Source organism: Glycine max, chromosome 6, assembly GCF_000004515.6.
Source record: "Glycine max cultivar Williams 82 chromosome 6, Glycine_max_v4.0, whole genome shotgun sequence".
NCBI classification, from domain to species: Eukaryota; Viridiplantae; Streptophyta; class Magnoliopsida; order Fabales; family Fabaceae; genus Glycine; species Glycine max.
Window position 1 is genome coordinate 18798674 of NC_038242.2, and position 11739 is coordinate 18810412.

General features: G+C 29.1%; 1 protein-coding gene across 2 annotated transcripts; it reads left to right on the forward strand.

Annotated features, from left to right (window-relative positions):
* The first annotated feature begins 321 nt into the window (after nucleotides 1–321).
* Nucleotides 322–1289, forward strand: LOC102661850 (uncharacterized). 2 transcript variants are annotated; one of them, XM_014776606.2, is made up of 3 exons: nucleotides 322–595; nucleotides 697–821; nucleotides 1056–1289. In XM_014776606.2, exons 1-3 carry the CDS (start codon nucleotides 471–473, stop codon nucleotides 1253–1255), a joined length of 450 nt encoding a protein of 149 aa, XP_014632092.1. In that variant the 5' UTR covers nucleotides 322–470; the 3' UTR covers nucleotides 1256–1289. The 2 variants fall into 2 exon arrangements, with proteins under 2 accessions (XP_014632092.1, XP_014632093.1); XM_014776607.2 differs by having other exon boundaries at nucleotides 1065–1289.
* Nucleotides 1290–11739: the final 10450 nt, after the last annotated feature.

Here is an 11739-nt window from a genome sequence, read left to right on the forward strand (position 1 = left end):
CTGTCCTCTTTGCTGCTGCTAAATTATTGAACATTTACTTACTACTTCTTCCCTTTCTTGAAGCTGAATTTGTTATTACCAAATTGGATCTTTCTGGCTGCCCGAAAACAACTTATGTCAATAGAACATAGGCTAGATCCTTATTTCTTTTATTTCTTGGTCTCTTGGATCCAATCTTTGATTGCCAAAGCATTTATCTGAAAATAGAGGTTGTTATGGGTACCACGTGCAACAGTGCAAGTGTCAATCATTTTAGGAATGTATTGCAAGTATTATATGACACTTGCAAATGCTTTGCATTTAGTTGGGTGAAGATTACAGTTTTATTAATCTGAAATCTAACATGTTGACCATTATCTAGGGGTCAATTCCAAATTCTTCAAACTGCTGCATCTAGTGAATTTTATGATGGGCTTGAGGCCCAACCACCATGCATTGTTAACAAGAAAGCATACAAATTTTCAACAGAAATGCCACCAGTCCTTCAACTGGAGTCACTTCCTGTGTTGAATGCCTTGACTGACATATTCCAGGATAATTCTCCAAGGCTTCAGGATATTGCATTGTATTTCTTTCCATCAGAACTTACTGAGAGGTCAGCTTTTACTTCTTATTTTGATGATCCTTTTTTTGTGCCAGCCAGGGAAGTTACTGTTGTTTATGCTACTTATACTACATGTTCTGAATTGAATGTAGGTCCAGAAAGAACCTGGATAGCATATTGAAGTTTATGAATGCTGAGAAATCAATGCTGAGAAGTTATATTAATGGAGTAGAGTTGCTGGTATTTACCTCAAATCAACTTGACATGGACTCAAAGGGTATGTAAACTGTTTTATGCATTAGCTCTTCTCTGCCACTTCCTTAACACCCTAATCTACAATTCATTTCTATGAATATTGATATCAAAATTAAGATTAGAGAGAGCAGGTTCAAAATATTAAATTTTTCTTTTGAAAATTGTTTTTTTGAATTTGTTTGTCGCATTTGCCTGCATGGCTCAAACAGCATTTATTACTGCATTTTGTCTTGGCGAAGATAACTAGTTTGCACAGGTGCTATAGCTGCAGTAAAGACTCGACATTTCCTGTGGGGATTGTTTCGCCAAAAGAAAATTGATAAAGCTGTTGAAAGAGTACCTGACCTGGAGCTAGTTGATATGGACATCGATATGATTGGGGGAAAAAACATGGTAGGGAGAGCTGATGACGTTCAAAATTATAAACCCAAGAGTGACATTCCTCTAGGCTTTTGAAGAATTTACCAAAATGTCTAATATTTTATTTGTACGAGACAATTAATTTCTTGTATTTTAATTTTTTTGTTTGGACAAAGTAATTCAATTTCAATGAAATTTAAGTTTTCATTTTTAAATATTTATTTAAAAATTAAAATTTCAATATTGAATGAAAATAAATATGAGTCATTTTTTAAATAGTTAAATATTCAAAATAAATTTAATGTTATAAATATATAATAATAATTTTTTTAATATTTAATAGTTAAATAATCAAAATAATTATAATGCTAAATAATTTTGAATCTTACACAATATTCTTGTAGTAACACACAAAAAAATTTGAATTAAATAATACTGTAAAATTAAAAGATGAATGATATATAATTCTTTATTCTTGCTAAAAAAAATTAATTACCTAGTCTCTTAATAATTTTAAAAAACATATTAAAATTAAATAATTATGTAATTTAATGATAATTATCTCATACAAAATTCAAATGATACTAATTTTAACAGAAGAAAATACTTTAATCCATGTCAACACCTAAAATCATATATCATCAACATTGATATCACTTCACTTATAATATTCAATAATTCACTAATTATTTTACAAATTAGAGGATCCAAAACAAATAACATAATCAAACAATTTTAGAATAATAAATTTTTTTCTCTTGCTTTGTAAGAATGCAATTCCTCTCTATTTTTTGCTCACGATAACCTGACATAGAAAAAAGAAGATAATATAGTCACAACAGGAAAGACAAAATATCAAAGGTAAATAACTATACTGAAAATATCAGTTGAAGTAATTGCATTGTTAACTATACTAGGATCCATTTCTTCTCAATCCATTTATCAGACCACCATGTTAAACAATAAAACTAGCACTGATTTAAGTTGGCATCATAATCAAGTTTGGGACATATTCACATGTTCTGGCAATTCAGATAGATTAGGTTAAGAATCCCCAGAACAGTAAAAGGATAGACTATAAGTTGATTTTAAGAAAATTGTGATATTTCTACGGGTGATGCTTATGAAAATTATGAGGAATTTAAAATACTATGGAACTCAATTGTTAACAATTGAATACCCTGCATTTGTAAAAAATCTCATTCAGATAAAGTAATAAGATTTGTTTAATTTACAAAATTTCTTGTTCGAAAAAAGTAACTAAGGTTGTGTTTGGAATTTGGATAGAGAATTTTAAAATTCTAAGAAATTTAAAATGTATAGAAATTTAAATGCCTCAATTAAATTCCTTGAAATTTTAAAATACATAGTTTAGGTAAAGCAATATAAATTCCTAGTGCTCTAATTTTTATTTTATTTTTGGATAAAACACATCAGCTAGTAGCCTGTGGTATGTGCTACGATACATGGAGACCATGAAAGGCTCAAGAAGGGTGACAAAGTAGTAAAGTACAGATAATAAGCTTTGGTGTTGGCTTTAAATGAAACAGTTGTTTGTGGGAGGTAAAGAAGGATCTGGGGGATACAAAATTACACATCAGTGAGACAACTGCATTGATGGTTGCACGTTTGAAATTACTTGATCCCAAAAATTTTAGAAACACAATTGGGTAAGATATCACCTTCTATAAATTACATTGAGGAGACCAATTAAATAGTTGCAAAAACATATGAAAAAAAAATACTAAAGGAAAGATTAACAGCCAATCAGGAACCTACTTGCCATAGAAACCAGAACAGATAAAAAAAAGAAGAAGATGATAAACAACGATTTATACTTCACATTAGCTCAGGCATTTCATCAAATAGGTTGTAGGCAAGTAGGCAAGTATGCAAGTTGGTTAAATACTAAAACCCCCAAAGTCCTAACAACCAGCCCAACACAAGGCATCAACTACCATTCAACATGATGTATTGTAGGGAGACTTGACCATAACAACCAGTCATACTAACCAGCCCAACTACCACTCAAATCGGAGGCATGGGTGGGTTACAAAGCTAGATTTATAAACCAAAGTTCTTATAGAAGAATAAACACAAGCACCTAGAGTGTATGGTCTGTTCCTAACAAATTTGCAAAAATTCCCACAATACAAATTAACGAAATCAAACAATGAGCAATGAAATCAAACAATAAGTACCCACAGTACAAAATCAATGAAAGCAAACAACTAAATAAAAAATAAATCACAAATTAACGGAAAAAAATGAACACACCATGGCACAACGAGAGTAGGTCGAAATCGCAAGGGGAACTTACTTGAGAGAGAGCTAGGTGTGGTGCATGAGGGTGGCTGAGAGGGAGAGAGAGGTACGGAGAGAGCTAGTATGCTGAGAGGGAGAGAGCGCGCTAGCATCGTGAGAGAGAGCGTGCGGCTGAGAGAGAACTATCATCGTGAGAGTGGCTGAGATGGAGAGAGAGCATGTGGCTGAGAGGGAGAGAAAGCCTGAGAGTGGCTGGGAATTTTAATTCCTCTATTTTTGGTGAGAATTTGAAATTCTGTCAATTTACTTTATTAAAATGCTTCAAAAAAATGATGACATTTTAATTACTTCTAAAATACCCTATCCAAACATATCATTTTACAAGGAAGCATTTTAATATCTCAGTTAAAATACTTTACTCACTTTAATTGCTCCATCCAAACACACACTAGTCTGTTTGGATGGATTATTTAAAACAGGGAAAGTAATTTTTTAGAGGATTTAAAATTTCTAAGCCTAAAATTTTCTGTTTGGATGTCCTGTTGAAAGGAATTTGAAATTTTAGTATTTTAATGGATAATTCTCAATTAACTAAAATTTTGGAATTGTAAATCCTGTCTAACAGACGTAAGTGAAGGCGCCGGCGAGGCCACTCGTGGCGGCACCAATGAGGGCACGGTCGAGGACGAAGAGGGTTTTAAGGAGGGGCTTTGGGGTGGGCCAGGCCCATTTGGAGGTGGAGGTGAAGGGGAGAGTGGGGGTGTGGGAAGAAAAGTGTGTGAGGAGAGAAGGGAAATCGGTGAGGGTTGAGATTGAGAATTGTGGGGTTTGGGGGAAGGGAGGCCGAGAGAGGATGAGACTCTAGCCGAGAGAGGATAAGAAGGTGTGGTGTACTTGTGTTGGGTGTAATGAAATTTGGGAAATGAAAGAAATTTAATTTCTTTATCTAAACAAAAAATTTTGAAAATGAAAAAAAAATTAATTTAAAAAGAAACAAAGAATCTTGACTCCATGTCCATAGAGGAACTAGGTGGAACATTGAAGGTTCATGAACAAGAACTACAATAGGATGAGGGAATCAGAAAAGGAAAATCTTTGGGCTCTGAGTGCACAAAACATCAAAAAGTTCTCAGCATCCACCTTTATATCAATGTACAAGAAACCTTTCAATGCATCCACATCTTTTGATGATGAATCCGATGAAGAAGAATCAGACCATGAGATCAACTAGCCTTTTTAACCAAAAAGATAAGAAAGATGTGGAGAAAGAGAGGCAGATCTAACTAGAGAGGCATGTCCAAAAAGTCATCCAAGAGATAGAAAGGACAAAGAGAAAAGCTTTATGATCTATTGTGAGTGCAAGAAGCCAAGACACTTCAAGTTTGAATGTTTAGACCTAGAAAAGACAAAGGACAAGAAGAAACACTTCAAGACAAGAGACAAGAAGGTGCTCATGAGAATATGGGAAGACTGGACCGCACATCGTCTAACAAAGAGACAAAAGAAAAAGCAAATTTCTGCTTAATGGTTGATACAACATCAAAAGAGTCTAAGTTAAATTCAGATGAATAGGTAAATCTCAATGACCCAGAAACTCTAAAGTTAACTTACTATGAACTTCTTTTCAACTCGTCCATTATGTCTAAGGCTTACAAAAACTTGAGGAAGGATTTCAAAAACCATTCTAAAGATCATATCAAGCTGAAAAAGGTTCATCAAGATATGAGTTCCTTAATTGATCTTTATCAAAACAGTAAAGTCTACGACACCTCGAAGGAAAATAAATCCTAATGGGAAATAAGGTCTCAAAAGAATGTGATATGTTAATGGGAAACTCTAAGATATTAGAAGACAAAATTCAATCTGTACAAACAGAGCTAAAACAATTAAATGAGCTTCATGATTTTCTTAATGAAGAAAGGTATGGCCTATGGAGGGAGTGTGCACAATACCATGATTATGATAACTTGAAAGAAAGTAAGCGTAATTTGTGGGTTGAATGTAAAACTTATGAGAAAACCCTGAAGTTTCTAAATGATAAGCTTGATAAGAGTGATGATCTTAGAGGAAAACCTCAAGATATAGAAAAACTTCATCAAGAGATTGATTTTTTTTAAGAGAAACACTATCTAAGTTTGTTGGAAGCACTGAGAATCTTGACAATATGTTGAGATACTATAGATGTCCTTCTAATAGATTTGGACATGGATATAAGGAAAATGCTTATGTTCATAATGAGAAAACCACTATATGCTATTTTTGTGGAAAGGTTGGACACATGACGTCCAAGTGTAGAAATCTACCTAAGACAAAGTCATCCAATGCTTTCAAAACTAACAAAAGAAGACCCAAAAATATTTAGGTACCTAAAAATAAAATAATTCCCGTTGTAGATATTCTTCAACCACAGTAAGGACACACCAGTCATGGTACCTGAACAATGACTTCTCACAACACATGACAGAAGAAAAGTGTATGTTTCAATGTTTGACCCCAATGCATGGTGGAACAATCACTTTTGGTGGCAATCAGAAAGATAAAATAACAGGAGTAGGTAAGATAAACATTGACTCTTATCCACATATAGAAAATGTTTTATTTGTTGAAGGTTTGAAACATTATCTACTTAGCATAAGTCAATCATGTGATAGTGGACATAATGTTTCCTTCAACAAAGAAAGGAATGTTGTCTAGAACAATGATGGCTCAATACTGTTTACTGCCAAAAGAAAAGGTAATTTATACAAGATTAACCTGGGTGAGCTATCTAAGCAAAATGTAACATGCTTGCTGACCATAAAAAAATATCTGGGTATGGCACAAAAAGCTTGGACATATTAGCTTGAGATTAATCTCGAAGCTACAAAACCATGACCTCGTGAGAGGATTACCAATGTTGTCATACAAAAATGATTTGCTTTGTGAAACATTTCAGAAAAGGAAACAAATCAAAAACTCATTTTCAAGTAAAACATTGTTTACACTTCAAGACCTCTAGACCTGTTACATCTTGATTTAATTGGCCTACCCAGAGCCTCTTCAGATAGTGGTAAAAGGTATGGTATGGTCATAGTGGACGAATACTCAAAAGATGGACATGGGTTATGTTCCTTGCCCACAAAGATGAGTTTTTTTGAAGTCTTCTTTAAATTTTATAGAAGAATTCAAAATGAAAAAGCAGTATGCATCACTTCAATCAAAAGAGATCATGGTGGGGAATTTGAAAATGAAAATTTTCATCTATTATGTGAAGAAAATGGTATTCTTCATAACTTCTTGACTCCTAGAACACCATAACAAAATGATGTAGTTGAGAGGATGAATAGATCATTACAGGAAATGGCAAGGACCATGCTTAATGATAATTCTACACCTAAACACTTCTGAGCTGAAGCAGTGAATACTGTTTGTTATTTACAAAACAAAATTTACATAAGACTCGTCCTAAAAAAGATTCCATATGAACTATGGAAGGGACGAAAACTCAACATTTCATACTTCCGTCCCTTTGGATGCTAAAGTTTCATTCTTAACACTAAGTACAACTTGGATAAGTTTGACACTAAGTGTGAAAATGGAATATTACTTGGTTACTCTGAAACATCTAAGGGCTATAGAGTATACAACTCTAGAACCTCAGTAATGGAAAAAGATATCCATGTGAAGTTTAATGACACCAAGTCTAATACAAAAATATCAAAGATGGATGAGTCTATTACAGATTTAAGATTGGACGATTGCATTGGACCCTCAACAACATTTACAACAACAAATCAATCAATAGAAGTAGACGCATCCAACCAAAACATTGGACCACCCTCAGTAAGTTAGAAAACCAAATAGGTGAATCCTAAAAAAGAATCATCCAGAGAACCATATCATAGGCGACCCCTCAACCAAGGTCCAAAAAAAGACATCTCTCAAACAACAAGGTCACACAACACTCATATATGAAATTGAACCTAAACACATTGATAATGTTATGGAAGATGAACGTTGAGTCAAGGCCATGTAAGAAAATATGCGTCATCCTACACTATGGCTATGGTGGTTGTCGTCAGAAAATATGCGTCATCCTTCCTAAGAGAGAGTGCATTTTGAAAGTCCTTCCTCAAAAAGAGTCGTTATGCGGGAAGAAGAAAATACAAGGAAGAGAAAACACATTCTCAGAATGCGAGAAGAAGAAAAGGCAAGTAAAAAAATGAGTCCAATAGGTAAAAAATGAAAACTTCATATGACAAATCTGTCTGTATGTCTCACTTTTGGAGAACCAATCAAAGATGGTCATGTTGGTAATTATTTTTGTGACATTTTCGTTCCTCTATGTCACGTGAGTTTTTTCATTAACGGTAACGGATGGAAGTTAACGGATGAATTTGTCGCATTTTTTTTTTACTTTTGGGGATTAAAATTTGATTTTTCATCTTTCGGGGATGAATTTGTTAGTGTACTATACATCCAGAGACAAAAATGACTATTTACCTTTTAATAAAATTTAATAAAATATTATTTAATTAATTTTAAATTAATTAATCATAATTAAACACTATCTAATAAAATAATGAGATCTAATTATATATAATAAATTAATCTCATAATTTTCTTTTATCCAACATTAAAATAAGTATATCATTTATCAAGACCAAAACAAGTATATCTAATAAAAAATTTAATGTAATTAAATTTAACATAATTAATATGTAAATAAAATATAGTTAATCTTTTTATATAATTTTAATGTAATTATACCTACTATGATATTAAATATTTTAAAAATGATAATTAAAAGTATGATACTGAATATTTAATATATAATTAAAAATATAATTAATTTTTTTACACAATTTTAATGTAATTATATTTAATTTGATACTAAATATTTAAAAAATGATAAATTTATATATGTTTATATATATATATATATATATTATTGAATAAAAAATACTAAGTATAAATTTGCAAATTTATAATTTAATAAAACCCATGCTCAACACAAATATAAAATCTAATATTTATTTTTAGTTTGAAATCCTATAAAATCATTTTTACTTAGATATTGTATAAAATAATTTTATGAATAAATACTATTTTTGAAAATCTTTATATTATATAATTGATATGTTTATACTAGAAATTAATTAAATATAATTAGTTAATATATTTATTATAAAATAATATTTTGTCTTTATGTTTAATAATTTTATTTATGAAAATTTTGTTAATTAATATTTATAGAATAAGATTAAATATTATTTTTACATAATTATATAATAAGTATTTTAATATTAATTTATTAAATATACTTTAATTACAAAAATATTACATACGTAACAATATCATAAATTAAATTAATTTTTATAGTGTTGAAATTTTATACATAAATACATTTGAATAAATTACATAAGATTTGTTTCTCATAATTGTCTCCTTTTATTATAATAAAAAATTAAAATATTTGTAATTAACTTGATCAAAAAATATACATATGTGATAATAATTAATTTATTTAAATTTTAAATATGAAGATTTACTTGTTTTAATTAACTTAATCATATTTAAATGATTTTTATGAACTAAAAAATAGAAGAAAAAAAACATTTACAATTTTTTCTATCATATACAGAGAGTATTTTCTTTTCTAACTTGTTTACTATAAAAAAATGAAGATAAATATATATTTCAAAATTTTATCAGATATACTTGGTCTAATCTTGATAAAAAAAATGTTATAATGTTGGATAAAAAATAATTGCAAGATTAATTTATAAGGCATAGTTAGATCATATTATTTCATTAGATAAATTTAAAATTTATTAGATAATGTATTAATTACAATTGATTAATTTAATGCTTATTTGATAATACTTTTATTGAATTTGATTAGATGAATACAAAACTAATTAGATAATACTTTATTAAATTTGATTAAATGATGTAATAATGTAAATCACGTAACATTACATGATTGAGTAATACATAAGTCATTACATGATTGGATAATACATAAGTCATACAGGTGTGACTAACTTGTTTTCAAGTCACAATGAAGTAACAACCAGATTTTAAAGAGTTTTAGATCAAGTAAGGAAAATGCTCGAAATAATTTTTTGCCTTAGTTATATTTGAAGGTTCAATTTGACTTTTTAATTATTAAAAATTCAATTTGATTCATCAATTGTTTAAAACATTTCAATTGGGTCATTCAATTATTTTAAAGTTCAATAAGGTCCTTTAATTATTTAAAACATTACAATTAGGTCCTTTGTAATGAAATATATAAATTTTGATTTTAAATAGTTGAGATACCTAATTGATTTTTTTAAAAAGAGTTAAAGGACTTGATTGAATTTTTTAAATAATTAAAGAACCTTATTAAACCTTTTAATAATTAAGGGACTCAATTAAACTTTTAATAACAATTAAGAAATTAATTATATAATTAAGCCTTTATTGTCATAGGTCAGAGACCACGATGTTCCCCAACATATTGGGTCATGACTAATTCCACTCGGAGTATATGATTGTTGTTTGTTCAAGAGAATTTTACACATGTGGGAATCAAACATGAATTCTCCCACTAAGTAGATTATTTTCACTCATGTGAACATAGCGAAGTCTTGTACCACTCGTCAACCCGTTGATTGTTTAGAATATTTTTTTATAACCATGGTATTGATATAAAATTATTCCCGCCGAAAGTAGTAACAAATATTCTTCGGGGACCTCGAGTGCACACAAGGTAACTATTTTTCTCCTAACACGATTTATTTCATACCCGAGAGCCAGGAACATACCGACATTAATAGGAGTTGTTGCCCTGGTTTTTTTCCAATTTAAAAACTTAATATATTAATATTATTTATTTTATAGAAATTTTGTTTTTTTATTGAGTAAAGAAATCTGATTTAAAATTAATAATAAGTTTGTTCTTGAAAAATGAAAAATACAAATTTAGTCCTTGAATGTGCAAAAAATGCGACAAATTAGTTTTACTGTTAAATTTGTAAGATTATTTTGTCATTAAGTTGTAATGTTCAAGGATCAATTTCAGAATAAATTATATTTTTCAATGACCAATTTCACATTATGTTGTAAAGTGTATTTTCATTAAATTAAATTATCTGTAACACTAATTTATTGCTTTTTTTTTTTACACATTTAGGGATTAAATTAAAAAATTTCATTTTTTTGAAATCAATTTATCAACAACTCACACTTGCATGGGCGAATTTGACTATTTATCTTTTTTTTTTTAAATTAAAATTATTATTCAAATAGATTTGATCTCTTAACTTTATTTTTTAAATAATAAATAAATAATATTTTTTAAAGAAACATCATCTCAATATTATATTTTATGAAAATTTAGTTATTATATGATCAATTTTTATCTCTTAGCTTTTTTAAATTGTAAAATTAATAGTACTTTTATCCTTTTTAAGAAATTTAATCTAAATATTGAACTGTGACTTCAGCAAGATCGACAAAGATCAAGAGATATTGTACCTTACAGATTTTTTTAAATTCATATTTTTATTTAATATTTTAGTAGCAAGTTTATACTTGGTAATAAAATGTAAGGTAAACTTTTATTGAATACTTATTAGTATATATTGAAAAGAAATTGTTGAAATGATAAATTATTGATTATTTTTGGAACACATATAAAAAAGACATTATGTGTTTTTTTGGGTGATTAGACATTATGTGTTTTGATAGATTATTAACATAATTTAATGTATTAAAACATCAAATTAAAAAATTAATGGTATATAGCTGTTGAATGTATTTTATTTTTTATAATTGGTCCTCCCTCTCTTAAGAGTTTGGGTCCATTTATATGAAGGACTAATCAGGATTCATGTCTTTTAATTTTGGTTAAGTAACTCAAACTGTTATTATTTATAAATATTTGAGTGTAGAAACCATGAAGTGATGAAGTAAAAAAGAAAACAAATTGGTTAAAAAAACAGAAAAAGAAATATATTATCGGAAATTAAGTCATCATTAATCACCTTTTTTAATTAGGAATTAGGTAATTGTTTTATCAAAAGAGAGAGAAATTTTTAAGTGTTGTGTGCAAATAATTGTTTTATATGGTTGAGTATACAATTTTTAATTTTAAAACACGATCTATTTAGATAAAAAAAATAAATAACCAGGGTGGGGGCTTGATAAATAAAAACACAAGACGAAGCCACTATTTTATTTAATTAATTAATTTGTTGTAAATGTAAATTACAAATTTGCAGTATTTTTTTTTATCAATATTTTGCCAGTATTTACTTACCTAGTTAGCAGTAACAAACCATTTG

Excerpts from the sequence above, each read along its gene's own strand:
- LOC102661850 (XM_014776606.2), top strand. The coding sequence starts at position 471 with ATGCCACCAGTCCTTCAACTGGAGTCACTTCCTGTGTTGAATGCCTTG. Across the intron at positions 596-696 it reads CCATCAGAACTTACTGAGAG|GTCCAGAAAGAACCTGGATA; the intron begins GTCAGCTTTTAC and ends AATTGAATGTAG. Across the intron at positions 822-1,055 it reads ACTTGACATGGACTCAAAGG|GTGCTATAGCTGCAGTAAAG; the intron begins GTATGTAAACTG and ends TAGTTTGCACAG.